Source organism: Haliaeetus albicilla, chromosome 12, assembly GCF_947461875.1.
Source record: "Haliaeetus albicilla chromosome 12, bHalAlb1.1, whole genome shotgun sequence".
Lineage (NCBI taxonomy): Eukaryota > Metazoa > Chordata > Aves > Accipitriformes > Accipitridae > Haliaeetus > Haliaeetus albicilla.
In genome coordinates, this window is record NC_091494.1 from 16,398,532 (window position 1) to 16,423,845 (window position 25,314).

A 25,314-nucleotide genomic window follows, 5' to 3' on the forward strand; every position below is an offset into this window, starting at 1 on the left:
TTTTAAAAAGCAGTTAACTTTTTATTTTGGTAGCTTTTCAAAATATTCTGTCACTTTTATTCCACATCCTTAATGCATGAGTAGCACAGGTACAGCTGCTTGGTAAATAACCAATCATTCACTAAAGCACACCAATTTAAAATGCATTTATGGAAGGTTTAAGGCCATAATTTATGATAATGGCATAGTGAGCACAAGTTAATTCAAAGTACATAGGAAACAACTTGTTTCAAGTACAAAGACCAAAACCCTTTTATTTTTTTGTCTTTGAAATTCTAACCACTGTAGCAAAAAATCCCTCATATTATTTGGCTAATCTTCCTTAACTCACTTTAATCATTTCCTGTATTTTGAGCAAACACAGCCATTATTATTTTAGGGTAAGAATTGTCAAAATTATCTAAGTAACTCAGGAGGTCAAAGTCACAGGCTTTCAATAGATCTTGTATACCCATTTCACTTAGGGCCAAAAGGCCCATAGGCACCAAGTTTAATCCATGTCAAAATGTATTATCCAGTCACTTATTTCTCATTTGTGAGCACAATCCTGGATTTACTGTGTCAAAGGCAGTCTTACAACCTTGCATCATAGTGGCTAGAGCCCCTATGCATGAGAGGGGAGTCCAAACATTAGCATAAGCATCATATACAGTTGGTCTTATGTCTGTTTTGTTTCTGTTTGTTGGGGTTTTTTAAGTCCATGGACAAAACACAGAAACAACCTTGAAGCTTAAGCAAGATGAAAAAAACTCATATGTTTCACAGAATCACAGATTGACCTGTTTAGTTAAGCTGGAAATATCTTCACCCCCCTCCAAACCCTAAAAGCACCTCTCCAGAAGTGACACATGCTCGTGACCCTCTACCAGACCATGGCAAGGTACGTGGTCCTTCCTGAAGGTCTTTGCAGAGGACCCAAACAATACCTGGCAATAGTTAACCTAATCCCAACTCCCTGCAAAACCAGTCAGAATTTCGTATAAAAAAAAATTTAAAAGAAACAAAGCAGCAATGACGTTGAGTATCAACCTCAGTACCATGATTAATTCCCATTCAAGCCACAAGAAACAGCATGATGCTAAATTGCCCCAAAGATTCTGGGGCAGAAGAGCTGAAGAGATAAAATACAGATTTATGTCTGCAACTGGATGTGAACAATCTAAAGATCTGAGCTATTTATTCTGTTTACACCACAAATACGGCAATTCCTAATCCTACCTACTATGGTTATACCAGAGGTGGCTAAACCACAGAAAGGATTATTCATTTACTGTATTATTTACTAATTTCACTGGCATTTCTCTGACTGTTTTAAAGAATATGTTACCCATTTGCTGCTGCAATTATGTTTGTACTTTATCCAACAGAAAACACCAGAGTTCATCACATAACTTTGCCATGCAGCACTCAGCTAGGTCTCTTTTCACTAGTGAGCAATTATCCCTGTTTCTACACTTAGCATTATTCATAAATTGTTGCAGCAGCATGTAGAGGCCAACCATGAGACCCTCATTATGTTAGATGCTCTACTAACATATCAACACAATATATATGTTGAATACAGTTTACAGTAAAAACAATTTAGTATCATCTAATAATGTATTTACTTCGCTTAAGCATTTCTTTCATCTTTTCTTACTGTTAGCAAGCCCACCTGCTGATGCCTGTTGTGAGCAGAATATTGGACTCTACTCCAGAGACAGTAAAACCTGGTGTTCTTTGGAATTCCTTTATTTCATGTCTCTCTTATGCAGCCAGGTGTCCACTGCTTGGCACAAAAATGTATTTGTTTTCTGTGTGATCCTTCAGAACATAGCTGTGAGCACCGGCTCAGTTGAGAGAATGGCTAATGGAGAAAGCACCGCTGGAGATGAGACAGCAGTCAGCAAGGAAGAAGAAAACAAAACAGGATTTGTCAAGTTCGGATGGGTGAAGGGTGTGCTGGTGAGAAACTTATCTGCATTTCTAAAAAAATAAAAGAAAATAAACTTTAAGATTAGTTCTGCAACACTAAGGTCTTTCAAGAAGTAAGAGAGGGAGGTGGACTTGAGGGATGTTTGGGGTGCTTTTAAAAAGTCTACGATGCACACTATCACTCTTCCAGTTGTTAACACTACTTTCAACGTTGCACTAATTCAGTATTTTTTGTTTAAAACCTAGGTAAGATGTATGCTTAATATTTGGGGTGTGATGCTTTTTATTCGACTTTCCTGGATTGTAGGTCAAGCAGGAATTGGTACGTATCTTATTAAATATCATTTTCAACAGTGAAAGGGATAAAGAGGATAAACTATGCATAATCATGATTAATATATAATCTGAGATGTGCATTTGCATGTTGAGCTAAATAATGTTTTCAAATGCTTGCCAGGGCAAAAGATGTTAATCCTCGAAACTATTGGAATTTTCCAGACTCACAGCCAAATTACTGCTTAGAGGCATAGATCTGTTAACTATGCATATGATCATCACATTTGAATGTTTCTAAGCTTTAGTGAAATTTGTATTTAGATCCTGTAACAGATGTAAACTTCACGACTTGCGCCAATTTCTAATATGTGCATACAGAGTTAACCTTTAAGAGTTCACACTTTGCTTATCTGTGAATCCCAAACCTTGTCATCTACATATTAAAAACAACGCTTCTTCACACTTCTCTGCAAAGATGAAAACAGAACTGGAAGGAGGTCTCATCTCATCTCATCAGGATTTTGTTATTTTTAACTACAGCACAGCACTAGATACTAGTGTACTATAAAACACTAAATTTTAAAAACTCTGCTACAGCTTTCATATAAATTAACTAAGTACACTTCATTGTGTGCTGTATCTTTGCTTCTTTATTGTGCAATTTAATTAATCCAAATCACAGATCCCAGTCCCTGGGAAACTGGGCCCCGAGGCCTCCATCCAGCATGTTGTTGAGTGTTCAATGAAACCAGTGAGCGAGGAAAGTGCTCACAACACTGCAAGAATCTCTACAACTTAAAGAGCAGCTCAGTAAGGTGCAACTTATCAGTAGTTGTGTGGTACAACTTCCTCTTTAGAGCTGCTGCTCTGGTGAAGCACAGAAATGTGAACTGCGATGGCAGTGTCACTCTGTTACGTGATCATACAGTCTAGAATAGTGGGGCCCTAACTGTTGACTGACACCCAAATCTCATGAAAAACAGCAGTCCAAAGGGTGGGTGGCAAGTATTCCAGTTTGGATTCTCACAGAATGGAAATAGTAAGTAGACACGAGCTGGAGTCCAAACTCTGGCCCTGGGGCGTCAACTCTCTTGGTCTTGGATAAAACTCAGTGCTCAAATTCAGACTGAATATAAATATCATTCACTTCCTTGTTAATGGAAGTGAAATGAAACACTGAATCAAAACTTCTCCAGAACTTTGCATGGTTGAAGTCTCATTTCCAACAAAATACAGTAACTTCACAGAAGTTTCACTTGAGCAAGACTGAGCTTTTAAAAAAAAAGAGAAAAAATTGAAATGTTTATTAAGAAAAAAATCCAGCCACAAACTTACAGAGACACAAATAGAAAAAAACCCCCAAACTAAACCAAAACAAAAAAATAAAAGATCCAGAACTAAGCGGAAGAACTTTACTACTTTTGCAGCGTGGCTCTAGCACTGTGCCTGACAAAAGGGTGCTTGCTGAATTTATGATGCATACCAAATGAGAGCGTACAGCCCAGGGCACTCATAAGTATATGCCTTGCCATGAAAATTCTGCATCTTAATATTGCCAAGACTTTGCTCTGGGGTTTCATGCAAAATTAGTTTTTAAGGGCAGTTTAGTAACTTATTGAGATCATCAAGAAGTATTACTTTGTTTGGAGGTGTGAGAATAGCCATAGGCAAGAGTAATTCATTTTAGAACAACTTAACTTAGCAGCCATATGTCTGGTTTTCAATCTAAACTTTAATCAGATTTTAACATTAATTTGCACCAACATCAGTTACAGCCTTTCTGCTTTCACATTTAATTTTACCATTTTAATTCATTGATAAGCAGACTCTCCTTTCTTATGGTTTATTGCTCTGCTGTTGCTTTTTAAAATTGCATGCCTTATGTAAGGAGGTTAGTTCTACTTCTGAAAATGAGACATCAAATTCCATTTGAATAATTTCTCAATGCATTTTCTGAATGTCTTATAAGCAATGAGCTTTAAGTCCCTGGCCAAGTTGCTTAAGGAGAGCAGTGATGGAAGCTCATCATCACCAAGGCTCAGGGATTTCACTGGATACAGCTACTAACATGGAAATTAAATGAGTCAGTTAAACCACCATCTGGGCACCATTTATATGCCCATCATTAGACGGCCAAAGAGAGAAAACTCAATTATTTCCATATCCTGATAGGCTGTCTTGGACAAAACCTCTTACAGGGGAAAAAAATAACATTCCAGCAAGGTTCTCTGTTTATCATCAGCTGGGAAAAAAGGGACAGTACGGTCCTGACAAGGTTCCAGGTGCAAAACTAGTCTGGTACTTCCACCTAACACCTGGGGACTCTCCGAAGTCCATATTTGTACCTATACATGGAAAGGTTAGCCAAAGGTGGGGAAAAACACCAAGTTTATGTTAACTGAAAATCTGGCCCTGAGCATCACAATTGTGTTATATCATGTTATTTTACAATGATATTTTGGTTGAGTCACTTTATTTTATGCACTTTTCTTCTTAAATGTTAAAATATTTTTTTAAATTAACATTAAAGCCTTCCAAAGCAGATATTACTCATCAAATTAGCAAAATATCTGACCCTATTTATCATACACATGTTAATATGAATTGTGAAATGCAATAGAAAATCCTGGAAAAGTACTCCTTAGGATGCACATGCACTTACCAAACATTTTTAAAACTACATTAAGAATAATGTGTCTAATTTATGCAATTTAAGAGTTAACAGCTGATTAAAAGTCATATTCAGCCACTTCTCGCGCACAAAATTTGCATGGTTTAACAATATCCTTCTATGTAATGGTAGCTGACCAAAAGGAATCACCATTTGGATTTTTTTATACAGACCTGCATACAAAATAGGCGCATGACTAGCTATAGTAGGAGTTCAGAAATCAATAGGATAAACATGATTTATTAGAGGCTCAAATCACTTTAAATATCCTACACTGTTATATATCATTTATATCTCACAGATTACACTGCTCTATCTTAAAGGATTGTGATAACATGGCTATAATTTAAGCAGCAAAGAGCATTCATTCGAGGATTGGATGTCTATAACCATACAGTATGAACTGAAGTCAGGAATCTGATCTGGAAGCCAGAAGGTAGAAATACAGCAGATAAATCAATATGTTTGTAGTCCTTCTAGCTGGATGTCAGTTGTAGGATCCAAGTTTCAATTTGGACGAGACCTGGTCAATAAATATTGCTACAAGCAATGTATAATCTTCAGTTCCACAGTGAAGACCTATGTACCTTACAGAAACAAGAGAGCTATTGCATAAGCGTTAGCAAGTTCAGATAAAACTAAGAAGTGATTCCATGTTTGGCACCAAATTGTAATTGTTTCATTTCTTTTTCAATTTTTTTTTCTCCTCTCCTCTCATAGATAGGAGTGAGAATAGAAGCAATAAAATTGAGAGAAAAATGTCATATTATTTCTTCACCTGACTTGAAACAAGAAAGTATTCTGGAACTACAAAGCCAAACTCTTCTTGGTAGTGTCAGAAAATATAACAGAAGCAATGGCTGCAATTGTAGATTGGGAGGTCCAGCTTGTACACAAAGAAAAACTTTTTCATTGAGCAGGTAGTCTAGCCCTGGAACATGTAATCCAAAGAGGCTGTGGGATCTTTATCCATGGAGGTTTTCAAGACCTAGCTAGCCAAAGCTATCACTGATGTAATTGTGTGTTGGCAATAGTTCTGCTATGACTAGGAGGCTGAGCTACAGACCTTCAGAAGTCAGTTCTAACCAATGTTTCTACGTTCTAAATCATACTAGGCACCTCCTACTCATACAGTTTCTAGTTTCTAGCAGTTTCACAAAGTTAACAGAAACCTGACCATATAGCCAAAGACTGGAAACATACTCAGATTTCAGTCTTACTCAAACTGAAACCCAGTTTACCTATAACTAATCACCTATCACTGATCTTCGTATGTTTGATTATTTCTGTTTAATTATATAATGTTTTGATATCAGCTAAAAAAAAATATTCTAAGTTTTCTAAGACTATACATTACAGGTCCCCTGTTAAAGTAAATGGCATCTAGAAAGGAGTATTTCCATTTTCAAATGTTTGTCTTGTATTAGAGTAAAACTACTTTTTTCAGGGAAAGAGGGGGATGAGGAGAGGGTGGGGAAGCACAGCACTTGATAGCTTGGCAAGTAAGGATATAGAAGGCTCACACTCAAGTCTTGCCTCTCTACCCAATAGACTCTTTGTCCTGGTGCACTATGAAACTATACAGTCAGTCTTTCTCTGATTCAGTATTTAATTAACTGATGAAGGACAGCAGCATTCGTACAAGAGCACTGGTTAATGTGTCAATCTCTTCAGTTACAGACAGGATGTATATTAAAGGCAGATATAAGCATCCATGCCAAGGGACACTTGTTTGCTCATTTCCTCCAGCCTTTGAAAATCATGAGAACTTGTGGTTAGGATACTCTATCAGAAATAATCACTGCTTGAAGACTGATGGGAGTAATTTACTACCATGACATGGACTCCTTGGAAATGTTCTGCAAACTGCAGGTGGTCAACAAACCATCTTTTCAGTTTATTGCTCTGATTCTGGCCTGAAAATTCAATTTAAAGAGAGAATGATTTGTAGGAATCATGGAACACGAGTAAAATATTTTATCTTCTTATTACTGACAGGTCTTGGAGTAATCATAATTCTTCTCGCCACGATGGTAACCTCAATTACTGGGTTGTCAACTTCTGCAATAGCAACTAATGGGTTTGTCCGTGGAGGTAAAAATCTTAGGGTTACTAATGCTTTCAAGCCCCAAAAGGTCTTTATGTATTATTTTCATATGAGGCAAACCAGAGGGACGATAAACCAAATGGTACATCTAAAGGAACTGGAAGGTAACAATTCTAGCTACCTCTAATCACAATTTATGGCATGTTTGAGTTGTCACTTTTAATAAATCCTAGATTTCAGTTCAGTCTGTGAAGTACGTTTCAGATGTTCCTGCCTACTGCTGAGTGAAGGATGGCTTCTGGCTTTTCATGGAGTTCTGTTACCTTTCAGCAGGTCTTTCTTATCCAGAGCATTCCAGGTTGGGCATCCTTGGACAAACTGAGCATGAGGCATCTCTTCCTCTCATTTTAAAGACTGATGCATATCAGTGGATTATCTTCAATTTAATACCTTCTTTATACAACTCCTTACATTTCAGCCACTCCTTGGAAGATAAGTAAATAATTTTGCTCGAAAAGCGCATGTCAGGTATTTTATGAAAGTTTTAGTACATTTCAGAGCCTTAAAGTTATAACTGGACTGCGCTAACCTCTGTGGAAAATGGCAAGTTCTTACTACATCATTTAAGCAGAACAGGTATTTGAATACACTTGAATATACTTTCTTTTCGGATCTTTCAGGTCTTGGAATCACAGTTATTGGTCTGAGTGTAGTAGTAACAACATTAACAGGTATCTCCATGTCTGCCATTTGCACTAATGGAGTAGTAAGAGGAGGTAAGTGAATATGATCTCATGAAAAATACTAAAATCTGCAGATTTGGATTAGGAAAAAAAAACGGAATTGAGATAACTGTGTTATAAGCAAAGCAATAATAAATGTATTTAGAGTAATCTCTCTCAATGGATCAACAGTAAATTAAAATGTATATAATCTTAAACACTTCCTGACATAAATATTAAGTGTCGGAGGGATGAGATGAAATAATTAACTGACAAAGTAATATGCTCCATTTATGGTGATGTGCAAAAAAGATTAAAGATTCACTGCATCACTATGAAGGAGCTTTAACAATGTACCACAGAATATGGTCTTTCATGCTAACATTGGGATAGTTCCAAGTAAATTAGAACCTGTCTGGAAGTGACGTTCTCTCTGTTCTGTGTTACTATATTATGTATCATGAAAAATTATTTGAAGGTCCAGTTTTGCATGCTAATATGCACTAAAAAGATTTCTGCAATAGAAAGGCATACAGAAAAGTCTGAAGGCAGAACCAGTTCAAAGCACATTCCTTTTTTTATCAATGTCCTCTATTAATATAGGGCAAATATTGATTATGTTTGTTAGGCTAAAAGCAGAGATTCCTGTAATATTGCTTATGTGAGAAAAATGAGCAAAACCTGAGCATTTAGCTGTGCTGAAATAACAATAATTTTTGTCTGCAGGTGGAGCATACTATCTTATCTCAAGAAGTCTAGGCCCAGAGTTTGGTGGATCTATTGGACTTATCTTTGCTTTTGCGAACGCAGTGGCAGTTGCTATGTATGTAGTTGGATTTGCTGAAACAGTTGTAGAACTTCTTAAGGTAAATGTAGATGTTTCATGTATATGATTAAATTGTTTTGGTTTTTTTGTTCTGTGGGGCTTTTTTTGCTTTGTGGGGCTTTTTTTGTTTGTTTTGATTTTGTTTGTTTGGGGGTTTTTTAATATAATATATTTGTTTAAGTGGTGACACCTTTTTAGCTAAGGCTTGAGGGACATCTTTAGCAGGGAAGAAGCTGGTTTGCCTGAACATGCCATAGAGTGCTTCTCCTTTATTTCTGCCTTATGGAAATCTCTCATACATTTCTCAACAAGAATCTCAAAATCAGAAAAGGAACAGACATCTAATTAGACAGCCAAATAACCCCAACTACGAAGAGCCAGGTGGAACATGAAATACAAACACTCGGTCTTGCAAATCTCTGAAACTTTGACAGCTCCTGCTTTCTCTCACCTTGTTACCTGATCTCTCCAGTTGGGCAGAGAAAGACTGGTTCTAATAACAAACATTTCCTACTGCTTTCAGGAGAGTGATACACTGATGGTAGATGAGTCCAATGACATCAGAATAATAGGTACCATAACTGTTGTATGTCTTCTCGGCATCTCTGTTGCTGGCATGGAATGGGAAGCAAAGGTAAACCTTTAAAAGAACATAAAAGCAAGCAGTATATTAGACTACTGTACAGCATTTGTGTGTGAGGAATGCTATACAGGAGGTGGGATTTTTAAAAGCACTCAGTTTCAGTTTATGCTTAATCTTTCTAAAAGCAATAGCAGTTTAATCATTACATTCAATGAAAGCACAATTACTCCATGCTCTTCCTTGAACATACATTTAAAAGGGAAGAGGAAGTTTGTGTTCTGCAGACAGCTTGATTATATTGATTTTTATAATTCATGGCATCATTTAGAGCCTTGGGTAAGTGCCCCTTTTGCCCTTATTTTTGATGCAGCTTGACAGAATAAACAGTAGTAAAAACAATATATGGTTTTATCACTGTACTCTCTCAAGCCCCACTCAGCAGAAGAGCTCTATTTGCTATCCATTCCTTAATCTCTAATGATTTCTGCTATTCCTTCCCCTGTAAAAAAAAGCTCAAAATGGAAATTCAAATTGAAATACTTTAGAGGGTGGAATACAGCTATTGAAATCAGGTCCAGAATAGCACTCTTATTTTTACATTCTGCTGTGATGCAGACTAGAACTACTTGTAAAAGAGATCAGAAAAATAATTAGATATTATAACCCTTGAAGTGACAACCCACTGCAACTAAACAAATTTTATAACAATATAAAAATGTCTTATACTTGATATTAATGCATTAGCTGTTCGTTTTGCTTTTTCTTGTAAAGAAACTAACATAAAATTAAATTAGAACTATATATTTCATAACGCCCTTAGTAAAAACTATCTGCTGTTATCATTAGCTGATTCAGCTATCTTGATTCCTGGTATTTTCAAAAACTACAGAAATTAGTAATCTGTCATAGGGAACACATACAGATAACTTACTATACAGCCATCTCCACAGTCACTGCAAATTAAAATCACCAGGAAACTCTTTTTGTTTCTATTAATAGGCACAAGTTATTCTTCTAGTTGTTCTCCTTGTTGCCATTGCAAACTTCTTTATTGGGACAGTCATTCCTACCAACAACGAAAAGAAGGCAAGAGGCTTTTTTAATTACCAAGGCAAGTAACCTTGCTATCTATCATAAAATAGTACGTTTGCATTCTTTTTGGCTTCATACTGAGTTAAGGATTCCACTGAAAAAGGTCACAAGATCAGGATCTTCTGCCTGAGTTTAAGTAAGCTTGCAAACCAAGGGAATTTATTTCATCTTTAATTTTGAGTCTGTCTCTCTGCTGCTGAAGCTGACAGCACAGTTAGCTGCAGCTTGAGTCATTTATATATCAGCAGAGCACAGACAAACTTTTACACAGAGCTAAGTGCAAGTGCTGTAGTGACACTCCTGTCACTTCAATATGGACCTGTAGCTCTGAGATGCAGACAAGTACATCCTACTGGGGACCAGACTAAGGAAATCAAATTCACTTTGCTTATGATATGAGACAGCTTCAAACCCAGTTGTCCAGACGTGAAAGACTAGCTTATTTACCTCCTTCATTAAGTAACTTTGGAATCAAGTCCTGGTAGTGTATTTCATTTTCACCTATATTTGCAGCATCGATATTTGCAGAAAACTTTGGACCAGATTTCAGAAGTGGAGAAGGATTTTTCTCGGTGTTTGCCATTTTTTTCCCAGCTGCCACTGGCATTCTTGCAGGAGCCAATATCTCAGGAGATCTGAAAGTATGTATTTCATTAACTTCATAATACTAGCTGTAGGCTGAAAAAGAACAAGAAAACAAATTATGAATCAACACTGTATTCAGTTTTAAATCATGTCTTATTTTGGGAAGCAAAACTCTCACTTTTAAGTACCTGCTTTATTATTTAAAAACATCTGTTCACATTTTCTCTCATAATGCTATTTACAGAAATTACTGCATTTAGATTTGGGTTGCTATATCATTTAAAAGCATGTTTCAATAACCTGTAATAATATATCATTAATGGTCCATTAGCAGCACATGACATAAAAGAAACTACATGTGTATCTCTTGGCACTCTTATTTTGCAAAATCTCCTAAAACATCATCCCAAAAAGCATACCTGTAAAGCTCATGTTTGTACTCACAAGAATCAGCAGAGACCAGCTTTTTCTATTCAGGGTCATAGCAAGGGCAGAGCAAACAGACCATTTAATGAAAGCAACTGTGTCCCAATCCCATGTCACTACTGCTGCTCAAAGGAAAAGCTGCAGGTTTGCCGCTGTGACAAAAGAAAGGAGTCTGAAGAGAAAGGGAAAGGAGGTCCAAGGCTGCCCAACTGTCTTGCTGCGGCCATTCTGTCAGGTCCCCACTCTCCTCTTGCAGTATAGCAGTTGTACAAGATGGTATTTCTAGTATCTAAACATACCGGTAAATTAGCGAAAGGAATTTAGTTTTAACTGTGAGTGCCCTCTAGTTTTCATGGCTTTGCACAGTGTATTTAATGCAAAGAGTGTTTAAAGCCAAACACAAAGCTGAAGTAATTCAAAGCTTAGCAAAGCATTTGGTAAAACATCCCTAGTAAATGTGGAGCAATGCAATACTTCATAATATTACAAGAAATTCAGAAATGCACCAGGGGTATCCATAACTCAAGTTTTACAATCGAATACTAAAAAACAACAAAACAAAACAAAACACCCAAACAAACAAAAACCCACCCCCAAAAGAAAAAAAAGTCACCAAAAAGATGTGGCTCACACCTTGATAACCCAAGCATGTCAAATGAAGTTATTTGGCATTATCATATAGACCCATTGTCATGTACACCTTAAGGATTCAACCAAAGGTCTGTTATTTCTGTATTGGCACAGTAGTTACAAGTTCACCAGATCCTACCAACCCTGACAGCTTCCTCACACTGAGTTGCATGCCTCATCTCCTTTGTTTTCAGGACTGCTTTTGAAGCCAAGCACAGAGAGAAATATGTAGAAACTGAGCCGTTAATAGCGTCTATAAGATTCCATTTCTAATTAAAAAAACAAAAATAATTGTACTTCTGTCCAGCAAGACTGAATCAACCTCACACAATCTCCATCCTTTTATCAAACAAAAATAATTATTTTGCCATATATGGTGCTCGCTATACATGGCAAGCTCCCAAAGCAGCAGCACTTCTTTCATAAGGTATTTGAAAGAGTCTGAGCAGACCAAGGGAAGCAGTTGTCCCGTTGGCTCTCTGCAGTTGCTCCAGTCTGGCAATAAGTGGATTTCTATAACCAAGTCCTCCAGGCTGCAGACTCCCTGCTGAGCATGTTTAGATGCATTAAACAGGTCTAATTAAATTAACCAGCCTCTCCAGAAACCTAAAAGACAAGCTAAGAAGTATTTTCAAAGTGTAAAATTGACCAAACTTTCTTCAGAATTTGTTGCAAATACCTGCATACATGCTTCTGTAGCTGCTACACACTCAAGTAGAGGCCTAGTCCAAAGCTCACTTACAGAACCAGCTTGTCTTCCTAGTGACTTCAGTGGGTTTTGGAGCAGGCCCTAAAGTGCTAACAGCATATTAAGTATGTGTTTAATTATTGATGAAATTAAAAAATTGAAAAGCTGTAAGAAGATTTAACCCTAAGATGTAATGTTACAGTGTTAAAGATTGCAGCACGAGACTCCACAAAAACAATGACCTAAGACATGCATACCAGAACTGTATAAATTAAAGTTACTATGATCTGAGGGCAAAAGGTCTTATGCAGCTGAAGTGACTTTGCAATTATTTTTCAGCTCAATAAATCCTTACCTCATTTAAAAATTACATTAATTATTAACACAGTTAAGTCGTTCATCCATGTTTCACACGACACTCCGAATTTGTATTTTGCGGTTTTTTTCCCATGCAACAAGCATAGTTATAAAAGTACAAAATTCTGTGGCTTAAAATGCATTCCATGCATCTTTGACTGAAAAAACCTCACTAAACCAACATAAGACAACAATTCATAAAAAGTGCTTCCTAGCATAAACAAGCACATGCTAAATTGTAAGGCTGGCTAGTATTAAAATCCCCTTTAAAATTATAATGTATAAAGCAGATCTTTGGACTCTTACTTACTGTTGCATGATCGAAGCCAATACTGTTGTGATCCAGTCTGTAAGCATTATAACCCAGCCTTATTAAATTACCTAAATTAAAAGTCAAAGCAGTGAAAGGAAGTAGCCTGTTGTCAAGACACAACTAACAATTACTAGTTGCTAATCACAAAAGTACTGTATTCTGTACAGGGCGACTGTCTGCATCTATCTTACCGATTAACCAAAAATGGGCCTGTCTTGTCATCCACAGGAGTTTGATGGTTAGTTTAGTAACTGTTTACCCATTATATCATTAAACATTAAAATAAAGCCCATTGCAACATAAAGAGAGTTTGGAGCTCCCAGAAATGCAGAGCTCAGGACTCTCCTGATGCTATAAATGTGACCTCTGCTCCTGCAGAATATACTTCACTATGTCCAGGATATGAGTGCTGTACCACAGGACTGCTTCACTATCTACGTGCTGGGACAGCAAAAGTTGGTGCAGGTCTAAGTGATAAAAATCTACCCTCTAAAGGTATCTTCATATCACAATGTGGCAGGGCTCCCTAGCATGCAAATGCAATCAGACTGCAGCACACAAACTCACGGTGTTTTTCGGGTCACTGCTTTGTTTTAAGGATCCACAAGATGCAATACCCAGAGGAACAATGCTGGCCATTCTGATTACAACAGTTGCTTACATTGGCGTTGCAATATGTGCAGGTAAGTACAGAACCTCTGCTTCATGTCTTAATTTATACAGTTAAAAAAGTTTGAAAGCCTGGTACACAAATGAACCTCACTGTTTTTTCATCCTGTGGATTCATTATGTAGAGAGATAGCTGTTTTGATTTTACTGTATGTAAAAACAGTGGGGAAAAAAGCAGCAACCAGCAGAAACAAAAGTCCCTATTTGGCAGCTGGACTTTCATATAACTTGTATGGTTACTTTTGCATTTGATTCGGTGACAAAGACCACTAGCATATAGTATCCATGAGCATAGTAAAGATTAAAGGAACCTCTGATCAATCTGCTGATCTTTTGTTCCTCATTCACACTGAAATTTCACATGGCTTCTACTTGCTCTCACTAGCCTTACTGAGCACTCATGAGTAACACACACATTTTATATGTTATATGTCAAAGACAGAAATCAATTGCCTGTCTTAAAGAAGATGCACTACATGACAAGGTGCTCTACAATACTGGAATGTGAGGTAACAAAATGGGCACAAGAGTAAAAGGGGAACCTGTACTGAAGCCATGAACTGTGTTGAAGGAATATGCAATTAAATTCTCATTACAAGGATACAATAAATCTCCGTTCAAGAAAAATATTTTACTTTTTCTATTTTAATAGTACTGTAAGAAAGAGTGTTGTAAATGACACTCTTCCTTATGAGCGAATACCTCAATATTGCATAAAGCCCTGTGGGGTGCTCCCTTTTCTTGGAGATGAATCTCAAGTCCTCCAGAATTCTGTGGTTCTTCTGCTTTATGCAAAAGGCAGAATACTGGAGTCAAGCTGCAGCTCAGGTTATTGCATTATTTGGATCAAGATTTCCCCTGCAATTAAACTTGAAGTAGTCATTCTTCACTTTCTATTATAAATCTGTGTTAATGCACTGTTCTGTTCTCACAAGCAATAGCTGTATTTCAGCTTCAGAGCTGTCTATTTTTCAGTGCAATATTTTTTTTTTCTTTCTGTTTGCATATTGGTTTGCTAAATAGATAATGGTTACTTTGGGACTCTCAATAACAATGTTTTTGACATATTTGAAGATACCATATAAACTTACATTTTGGCTGGTAAAGATGTTAAGATCAGCGCTCTAAGTTAACTCCATATATTTCTTCCCATTTCTGGTGGCAAGCAAGCAAAGACAGCATAAATATTAATAAAAGCAAAAGAAAATATAGGCCATTTCTCCTGTTTAAAGTTTTTTTCACCATATTGGTATCAGTAGGGCTACAACAATTTGAGCAGCTGAGGATCTCGGTCTCTAAAGCAATTGCATGTCCTTGTTAAACAAAAAAAAATGTGTATGCCTAGAACTTAGACCCTCACTGACCAGGTTCCTTTGAATACTGGCACTTGTAGAAGTGGTCATAGGCAGACAATATACTTCTGAGTTACTTAAGTCATTGTTGATCTCTGTCTGGTTCTCTGCTCTCAGAAATATGCTAGTCCTCATTAGTAAACTGGCTGATTATTTTAAAAGTAACAGAAGTAAATATTTGCTTACAGACAATGTGAGAAACTAAGCCACGCTGCAGGGAAGAAATCTCTGCCCAGCGTGAAACGTTCCTCTTTGGGATGAGACTAAGGCAGCAGTTGTACAAAATGTGCGCAGACTAAGAGTCAAAGCGTGGCAAGAACATTCTTCTGATGTCACGTGGAAGGAAAATAATAATCTATCATTGTTTCCACAGCCTCCTGTGTTGTACGAGATGCTACTGGGAACATCAATGATACAGTTGTACCAGGAATGAGCTGCAATGGATCATCTGCCTGCAGCCTAGGCTATGATTTTTCCAGATGTGCAAGTCAGCCATGTGATTATGGGCTGATGAATAATTTTCAGGTTTTAATGAGATAATACATATAATCATAAGCTATACATGAATACATAAGTACAAACATGCAAACTCATTATTTGCTAACAAGTAACTGCAACAGGACATCCACTTTTATCTAAAAAAGTAAAAAACTATAAGAACAATCAAAGGGAAAAGTCCCCCGCATTCCACAGTACCTTCATACTGCCCATCACTAGCCTTCCCAGCACTCCGGTAAGGTCTTTACCTCCTCTTTCAACAAGTACCATGAAGCAGTATATGTTGTAACATCTTCAAACTCAAAATCTAGACTTAACAGAGACCTCAGGAACTCCTGTTAAAAGAGCAACTCATCTCACTGCTCTTTACACATGGATGTGATTTTACCTCAGGGGTGCTGTGGTCACTGTTAAAGGTTTGTGCCACGGTGCAAAAACTGGAGTTCTGACTTCTTAAAAAAAAGTATCCAAAAATAGTCAAGTGAAAAATCAAGTGAGAAGTAGCAGGGTCTTTCTCCTAGGCCACAGAAAGACTGCCATTTCTATTCTTCAAAATAAAGCTTAGGCAAAGCATCAAAGTAAAGCAGTTCTTCTGCAGCCTGACAACCACAGCTCCCAGATGTCTGTTCAGCCCCTATGCTTCACAGCCCACGAGAGGAGCTCACCACTCACCTGCACTTGCTTTTCAACTAGTCATTTGTAGCTTTTAAAGTCACTTGCTTTTTTCTCAGCTGGTTCTGATAAATGACAGGGCTGGGTAACCACCTTAAAAGGGATATGCTGCCCCTGTCACAGACTACTTTTCCTTCCTTTCTTGGTCATCTGCCATCCTCTCTTCCACCTCAGTTCAGCTGCCCAGACTCAGGGCAACCCTTAAAATCAGTGACGTCCCTACAGCCATAAACAGAATTTCACTTCTTGCATTTATCTTTGCCAGACTATAGTCAGAAAAAAATATGTCTTCATCTGACAAATCTCCAGGATTAACTGCTTTCTTTCCTAGAGTACTTCCTACACACCAAGAAGTATCTGGCACTCACATCTGTCCACTTCATCTTTTAGCTTCCTTGTCTGGTGCTTCTCAACAACCCTTTTGCCTCAGTGGTTGCAGAGGCCAGTGCAGCCCCTCTGGGAAGGCTGAGGGAGGCCTGACAGTGACCATAATTACTGTTTGCAGCACTGCTGTTATGCCAGCACAGTTGGGCATTTTCTCTCTTTTTAGCCATATTAAATAATCAAGAAAAAAACAAAGAAAGTGCCTCCAACCACATTTCATACTTTGGTGCTTTTTCATGCCATTTCCATTTTCCCTTCTTGCTACAAGCTGACTATTTACTCATCAAGTAGCGGCTGTTACTTATAGCAACCAGTTAGTAAAGGAGGTGAGAAAATCTCACAGAGTACTCATCTGCCTCAGCAGACAGCTGCACTCTTGTATAAAAATTTGGCTACACCTCCATTGCTTTTTACTAAAACGGGAATAACAGTATTTCCCTACTTCACAGTTGGTTTGTAGTATATTGAGTTTAGAACCATGAAAAGCAGAGACATGTAGAAACAGAGTATTAAAATGGGTCTGTGATCAAAAAGTATATCCAAATGCAAGCCTGACTATTCTTTTTCCCTTCTTTTTTTCCTGAAGGTGATGAGCATGGTGTCTGGCTTTGGTCCTCTCATCACAGCTGGCATCTTTTCTGCTACTCTGTCATCAGCTCTAGCATCTCTTGTCAGCGCACCCAAAGTTTTCCAGGTAAAATTGAACTATTCATTTCCTTATACTCTGTCTTACTTCAAAGACATAAAATTTAGCTGAACTCTATGTGCCCAATGATATATATATAAACACTGATACATGTGGGGGGAAGAGGCAGGGAAAACAGTACGTAGAATGTTTTTCAACAGAAACAGCCAGGTCTTACCACCCTCATACAAGGGTGATAATGTTCCTTTGGTCAGAACTCAGCTTTGCTGCAGGAGCAAGGCATACATGTGTGCTTGTTATAGATAGCTTCAAGGCTACTTTCAGGACCACTTCTATCTTCTTACAGAAAGCCATCCTGTAAGCACAGGAGTGCCAGGAATATACAGGAGCCCTCAGGACTGTAAGAGTCATGTGCTCGCAGGTGTGCTCAAATGGGCTGTCCAGAAGCCATTTGGGCAGCAGCAGTGTGGACAGAATGGGAACAGAGGGCACGGGACAGAAAGATAACTTGTACAACTTAGACCAAGCCACTGATTTGTGCTTCAGTTTCCTCCAATTTACACTTTGTTTAGCTATTCAGTTAATCTTTTTTTTAAAGCACTGAATAAGCATTAGATGTCTGTGATTCTGTTTTCCCGCTATACAATAATATAGTAGGATATTTGCTTACCACCTTATTTGAATGTTTATGTGCCATAACAGTAGATGTACTTGAAGTACTAGATAGATTTAATTTCTGTTTAGCAAAAGCCTAGCAAGCTGTCACTCACAGGCAGTGAACTTCTGATGCAAGAAAGCACTGCTTAACAGAATTATGTTCTGATTTGTCTACCAGGCTCTTTGCAAGGACAATGTCTACAAAGGGCTCCACTTCTTTGCCAAAGGATACGGAAAAAACAACGAGCCCATCAGGGGATATGTTCTCACTTTCGTGATTGCTATGGCATTCATTTTGATTGGTTTGTATATCATTACACAACTGTTGTAATCTCATGTTCTGAAATTATATAAACCGATATTTTAATACAATGATTAGCTATGGTTAGAAAAAATTCCAGTCAGGTAAGCTCTGACCTAAGCCCAAGCACACTCAAAGCCCTGGTAGCAATTCCATTATTCTTAAAGGCGGCAAAAAGAAACCAACAGGGACTCTAGTAACACCACCACAGCCGCATTTTCAAAGATGCAGAGTAAGTGCAATCCTTGTTCACTGGAAGAGAGCAGTGCTTAGAACTATGTAAAATAAGGCAAAGTCACCAACTTTGAAAATTGTTTTCTAGTTTATATTGCACATAGCTCTGAGGTAATTCTGAGATAATTAGGAAGCCTACTCTGCCAAGCCTTCCCCACAGTCGGCTCCAAAGCACATCCCACTTTGCCAGCCTCGGTGGTAGAAAATCCCAGCTACCATATTTAGGGGTGTGGGGATTTTTACATTATTTTTTCCAAGATTGGAAGTTCAAACTATGTGACACTAAATAAATGGGAAGTTTAGCAGAGATAATTCAGATTGCCATTTCAATAGCAAACCAGTAAGTTTTAACTATAAGTCCTCTCAATTATGTATTTAAAATTCTGAAATTTACATGAGAGCTACATCATTAAGAGCCAGTCTGTCGAATCAGAGTATCAAGCATAACCTTGCATAGCACAAAATGGTATTAAAATCAGCATCAGCAGATACTACTTAATATGAATGAAGGTGTATCAAGGTGGCCTTAAATTAGTACCACAAGGAAAATACCCAAGCTTTTCCTGGATGACAGTTTCAGACAATGTCCAGACTTAATGCATCGTCAAGAAAAAGCTATCCAACAATCTAGGAAACTGGTGCCTATGTCTGACTGTGTGTGTGTGTGTGTCTTGCAGCTGAACTGAATACCATTGCTCCCATCATCTCAAATTTCTTCCTGGCTTCATATGCTTTGATTAATTTCTCCTGCTTTCATGCCTCATACGCAAAATCTCCAGGTGAGTCTGCATTCACCAGTGATTTAAATGGGGGCTTCATAGACTGATCTCTGCGAATTTTTGACTGTATATTAGAGAAAGCTGCAGTACCTGTAAAATATCTAAGCTATGTCATCTGAGGTTTTACTGCTCTCATTGAATATGATGACATTTTATTTCCCTCCGAAAGATAAAAATAATGGCTCTGGTCCTTACATTCCCTACAGTTGTACAGTATGAAAAAGACTTTGGTTGATCCCACTGGAGCCGAAAGGCTCCTCCTCAGGGTGTTTTTTCCCCCTCACTATCACACAACGTGGGTGGATAAAAACCTATGCCAACTCTAGCCACATAAAGTAAGCAGGGTATAGTGGGGAGCAATTATGCCCTTCTCTAAATCTACAGTGAAATTCACAGGAAAGTTCATAAGAACAGTAATTGCACGAGAAGCGATACTGCTTGGAAGGGAACATGTAGAACAAGAACAGGTCCACCAAACAGCATCAGCACAGCTCTGCAGTGGCTAGTAGCAGAATTTTAAGGTGAAGCACAACGAGGTCCTGTTCAGGGGTAACTTGAGAGTCCCTCTCTACAGTTGTACAGCAAAGGAACATAGTGGCTTTCAGGTTTGTGCATCACCACGGCAGAATTAATTCTCATCATTTTCATGAATGAAGGGGTGACACCTTAAGGACTAAAGTCAATCAGCTGAGCAACACTGGTTTTGGCACACAGAAAAGACAATTTCCTGCCGCTGTGAATCAATTATTCAATTCAAGGAGCAAGGAATAAATTTTTGATTTCTAGTGTGAAGAAACTGTAGTAGTGACATAAATGCCTACATCAACTTCCTTCCTACAGATCTGCATGGTGCCATTTGTTCAGAGGGTAGAAGAGATGAGCACTTCTGCTAATTACCTGCACAGCTGAACAAATGCAGATCTGCTCTACACAGCCTTGGAGCTGAGTAAAAATTACCTCTATAGACTTCATGTGCGTGCATCTGACTCTACTCTGCCACTAGTTACATTTCAGACAATACTGCAGCCATTTTTCTTTTCTCATTTCCTCCAGTTAATTTCTGCCAATTCATAGCGATAATTATAATAATTGCAAGACTGCAGGACAGCAAATTTCTTCACAGCAGGACCTTCCCATTCCCTCATTACAAAGATGATCCAAGATAGGGTTGCTCAGCCCCTTCTTTCATCTTCTGTGTTTTTTCCCTCTCCAAAGAGTCTGATCTGTAGAACACCTGGCAGAGACCTGCAAACCATGGAGGCTCACTGCTTCCTTCATCATTTTAATTGCTAGCAGGGGATGGATTCAGTACTGCAGCTGAAGAGCAGCAGGAATAACATCTTCTCAAAGTCAATTGCAAATGATTTTATTTTTCTGCAGTGAGGCCAGGCGATTTCCAAGGTTAAGACAGGTACGCTTACAGTATTGGGATAAACTCTCCTCTCAGCAAGTGTTTGGCTCCCATTAATAAGTTCTATGTATATACATCAAAAGGACACAGTAGCCAATTACCTGGAGTTACAGGAAAATCTGTGTTCAGTTCTGAACCAGTGAGCTTTAATTTTGCAAAAATACATATAAACAGAATGGCTACTCAAAGCCAGACTGGACAAAGCAGTAGGAAAGGGTTTATAGTAAAAGGCTTGTAAGACCCAGTACTCTATACATATAGAAATCTACATCAGCCAACACCTGAAAGTATCTGTTGATACTCATGGTACTTGAGAATTTGCACATACCACTCCCACCCCTTCTGGCAAAGCCTGAAACAAAATGTGTGTGGGTTTGTATGTGCAAAATCAGTGGATCACTATTTGATCAATATATTTTATGCTCTTCCAATTTCCTCAATTCTCTTTAAATAGGTTGGAGACCTGCATTCAGATATTATAACATGTGGGTGTCACTTTTTGGAGCCCTGTTGTGCTGCGGTGTCATGTTTGTCATCAACTGGTGGGCAGCTCTCATCACTTATGCCATTGAGCTCTTTCTATATATTTATGTAACATATAAGAAACCAGGTAAGGCCATAAAACACTATTATTTTGTGCATATGTTATGCATCCAGACTGGATTTTACAGGAATTAATTCTCCTTACAGAATTGGACATTACTTTTTCTCCAATACCTTTCTTTAGAGGGAAGTCTGGAGCATCCCATTAAATCCCACTTTGTATAATATAGGTTAAGATGATAGTCTAGTGAATTTTTGCCTGTTTAACAAGCACTTCAAGTATGATTCAAGGCTTTGTGTAAGCATTCCAGCACAATGGTTTATTCCCATCATGTCTTTACTACATTTGGGCTTTCACTTGAGTATCACTCAATTTTTTTCCATCCACACAAAACCTCACCTGAATTTTGCTGTGCTCTTAGCCGAGTCATCTGGGGTCCTCACTCAAAATATAAGCCTGCTGCCTGTTACACAACAAAAATGCAAGCTGAATTACTCATGAACTGATCATTCTCCAGCACCTCCCTACAATTCCTCAGTAAATCAAGAAAGATGGGCACACTTTACTGCTGGAAAAACTGCTTAGTAGCTCAGCAAATCACAGCAGCTGTCCTCAGAAATCTGTGCACTAATAAAGCACCAGTACGAGACTATACAGTCTGGTTATTCATATCCAAGGACAAAACTAACCCAGGTTCAGATCTCAGTGCTAACCATCTGAATTATTTCTGCAGTAGAAAAAAAACAATACAAATAAAAGAGGCAAGTTTCCCAGCAGAAGATGTGCTTTCATTGCAGCTAGCTTGGGATACCAACACCTGGTCTGAGCCTGTGTTATTCTTTACTGCGTATACTGCTGTACTGCTCTGTGTCCTCCCTATCTGTGCCGTCATACCCACTGGGATGGTCTGTGGTTCTTTTCCTGTAAATATAATCAGCTGTAGGATAACACACCTGTCACGAGACAGTTGTCAAAAGAATTTGAGGATTTCTACCCTTTCCTAGTATATTGTCAGTGTCCTTGCTGCAAAGTAGCAGCTTAAAGCTTGGTTAAATTCACTGAAGACAGTGTACAAAAGCTATCCATCTCCTGCTCCCTAAAGAGAGTGACTTTTGTTCAGCACTTATTTACCAGCAGCTGAAGGGTTCAGAAAAGACTAATATTCCTTAGAAAAGAAGGCCTCTACACAAACCTCCACATAGTTGCACTATTAGCTTTGTATCTTGGCATAACAGGACTTGATCTGCGTTCATGTAGATCTCAAAGTGTAGAAAGTTGTTTCTTATCTGTCTCCACCCACCAAACAGCTGCACAATAATGAGAAAAGATGTATATGCCAAAATTGGTTTTGGAGAACAATTTTTGACCTATATAGTAGAACAGAGCTAATTGGAGCTAGCAATGTTCCTTCCTAGTGGTTTAATTGGAACTTCCTGAAATTCCACACCAAATACATGACTCAGGGCTGTCCATTTTATACATGGGAGAAGGATACAAAGTTAATGGAACAGAGAAGAACGCAGTTTTGAAGCAGAGGAAGAACATTCCCTACAATTTTTATATAAAGAATTATACTATTTATTAGCATGTTTGTTTTTGCATTACACAAGCAAAGTCTATTCTATTATGAAGCACAAAGAACGATAGCTCTGTATCTATGAAGCATGAGAGATATACCCTGCTTTGACTCATGGATAACATGATTGCTGACCTTTGCAATAGAACATAGGGAAAAGCCCATGATTTAACATGCATTATTTATCTTTATTATATACAGAAGTAAATTGGGGCTCTTCTACACAGGCTCTTTACTATATTAATGCCTTAGACAGCGCTCTGGCATTAACTACAGTGGAAGACCATGTGAAAAACTTCAGGTAAGATTTCCAGTGAACAGTAGAATGGCTTATTCTGAATAAGTACATCACCCAATTAAATACAACCTCTTTCTTCCTCCTGACAGACCGCAGTGCATAGCATTAACAGGAGCTCCTATGATCAGGCCTGCTCTGCTAGACATCACACATACTTTCACAAAGAACAACGGGCTGTGCATCTGTTGTGAAGTGTACACGGTAAGGTCAACTCATATAAATCTGAAAATTCAGCACCAGTGGGTGCTGAAGATCTCCATTACACATTCCACTCTCACTTGGCACACAATATTCCCACTGGTGCTGACGGGTGTCTGTGCAGACCATGAAAGAGGTTTGCACCGAGAATGAATTTTGTCATAAGTCTTGACAAAAAAGCTATCGGCTGATACAGAGCCTGCTGGTAAATGCCTCATTGAGATGCATTTCAGAGTTCATAGTAGACGGACCAAAAAATGGTTTGATAAAAATAAAGCATTACAAGGAAAGGTGTTTTTTTTTTAAACGGACACAGCAAGGCTTAAAAAAAAAAAAAAACACCCCAAAACCAACAAAAAACAAAACTTGAAGGATTATAGTGCAAGAGTCAAATTACCCAGGTTCTATTTTCAGCTTTGTCACTGATTTGCAGTGTTGGGGTTTGGCAAGTAATTCAGCTCTCTTTGCAGTGGTTTCTCCAAAACTGTAACAATGCTAATTTTGAGGATAAACATGCCCTTCTGAGATCTAGAGAGAGGAGCAAAGTATATTTCTAGTTATAAATACATAAGAAATTATGTATCTTAAAGGATGAAGATCTAGTCTTTCATTAGGACAGAACAAAAATAGATGGGTTTGTAGTGTGGAAGAGAAAATGTATTTTAAATATTACAACAACTTTTTAATTTTGAGAGGAAAAAAAACAGCTCATGGCACCAAATGGGGCCACAGAATCTAACTAATGGAGTCAGTCCAGGCAAGACAATGTACTCCTCTACAGGAGCGTAGGATTAATTAATTTGATGCTGCCACATTGCAGAAAGGGAGTACAGAATATCTATGTATGATTCTTCCCAAATCAAATGAATCTATGAAGAGCGAATGGTCCTAATTCTTCTCTACTGTAATTATTGTTAGCTTTCCCACTGCATTCAGTAAGCATAGAATCAATCCCAACAAGATCCTGAGACTATGCAGCTTCCTAAAGTTGAGTTTCAGCAAGTTTTCTGAATTCTTAGGCATGTTTCTCTAATATTAGTACTTTCTATGGTGAACTGAGATTTCATTCCTGTCTATACAAATACCTAAGTCTATTTTGCTAGAGCAAGCATTTTAATTTTTTTTTTTTTTTTATTATTATTTCTTCAGCAACTTAAGCTAGATTTAATTTGGTTGGTAATAAAAGCGTGACACAATGAACCCTTGTGATTTGCAAAATTGTGGCAAAAAGTGGATGATAAAATTCCTAGGGACCATGTTGAAGAGCAGCCTACAACATATATCATAACAAATACAGCAAGACTATTTAGCCATAAATGTAATGCCCAGCATATTTTGCTTCAAAAGCTGACATGCTGCTAGCTATGCATAAAGTTTTGAGACACTTTTGTGCCAGACAGAATATCTTCCATTCCTTTTTCCCAAAGGGCAGCAAGAAACTTTCCAGGAACATGGTGATAGATAGTTCAGAGATAGGTAAAATAAATATGAACATAAAGATGATTTTAAAGTTATTTGTCTCTGTTGGCTTGAACACTCTGAGTTTCTAGTAAAAAGGGCTATTCTGCTTTTACTCCCTACCTTCACGTAAAATATTTTTGCAAGGTTAGTCTTCAGTCTGCAAATCCACTGGACTCCTTGTACAATTGCAGTAACACTAACACTGATACAAGGGAGCAGCAGGGAAGGACACAGATAGGCTATTATCTGATAGAAGGGTGGGACTGTCCCCTTGGACAGCAGAAACATACTGTGCAAGCCAGTTGTGAAACTATCTTCAGGCACTCTCCTTAGAGAGACTGGGAAGAAGCGTAAGACTTTTTCTCCTCTCCTTTCCCACAAGGGAACTTCAATCTTATTATTCGACTTACTATTCCCAGCTCTTCACACTACTCTTCCAACACCCAGGATCAAACTCTTCTGAAGTTATGCCCATTAAATCCAAACAAACTCCAGTAAATTTAC

General features: G+C 38.0%; 1 protein-coding gene and 1 long non-coding RNA gene across 3 annotated transcripts in view; one reads left to right on the forward strand and one right to left on the reverse strand.

Annotated features, from left to right (window-relative positions):
* SLC12A1 (solute carrier family 12 member 1) overlaps window positions 1-25,314 on the forward strand; it is a 50,102-nt gene that overhangs the window by 5,125 nt on the left and 19,663 nt on the right. Inside the window, exons 2-17 of one of the 2 annotated variants that reach the window (XM_069798284.1) lie at window positions 1,810-1,944; window positions 2,161-2,236; window positions 6,860-6,955; window positions 7,589-7,684; window positions 8,357-8,496; window positions 8,980-9,090; window positions 10,039-10,150; window positions 10,645-10,772; window positions 13,729-13,813; window positions 15,525-15,676; window positions 17,292-17,399; window positions 18,187-18,310; window positions 19,221-19,322; window positions 21,188-21,343; window positions 23,055-23,154; window positions 23,241-23,352. In XM_069798284.1, the coding sequence (XP_069654385.1) occupies window positions 1,810-1,944; window positions 2,161-2,236; window positions 6,860-6,955; window positions 7,589-7,684; window positions 8,357-8,496; window positions 8,980-9,090; window positions 10,039-10,150; window positions 10,645-10,772; window positions 13,729-13,813; window positions 15,525-15,676; window positions 17,292-17,399; window positions 18,187-18,310; window positions 19,221-19,322; window positions 21,188-21,343; window positions 23,055-23,154; window positions 23,241-23,352 (1,833 nt within the window). The remainder of the gene's footprint in view (window positions 1-1,809; window positions 1,945-2,160; window positions 2,237-6,859; window positions 6,956-7,588; window positions 7,685-8,356; window positions 8,497-8,979; window positions 9,091-10,038; window positions 10,151-10,644; window positions 10,773-13,728; window positions 13,814-15,524; window positions 15,677-17,291; window positions 17,400-18,186; window positions 18,311-19,220; window positions 19,323-21,187; window positions 21,344-23,054; window positions 23,155-23,240; window positions 23,353-25,314) is intronic. The other variant, XM_069798285.1, reaches the window with a different exon arrangement.
* The window catches only part of LOC138688043 (uncharacterized), a 31,634-nt gene continuing 14,984 nt past the window's right edge, over window positions 8,665-25,314 (reverse strand). The window contains exons 3-5 of the long non-coding RNA XR_011327094.1: window positions 10,579-10,809; window positions 9,971-10,105; window positions 8,665-9,096 (exon numbers count right to left, since the gene is read on the reverse strand). This is a non-coding gene — a long non-coding RNA (uncharacterized lncRNA). The remainder of the gene's footprint in view (window positions 9,097-9,970; window positions 10,106-10,578; window positions 10,810-25,314) is intronic.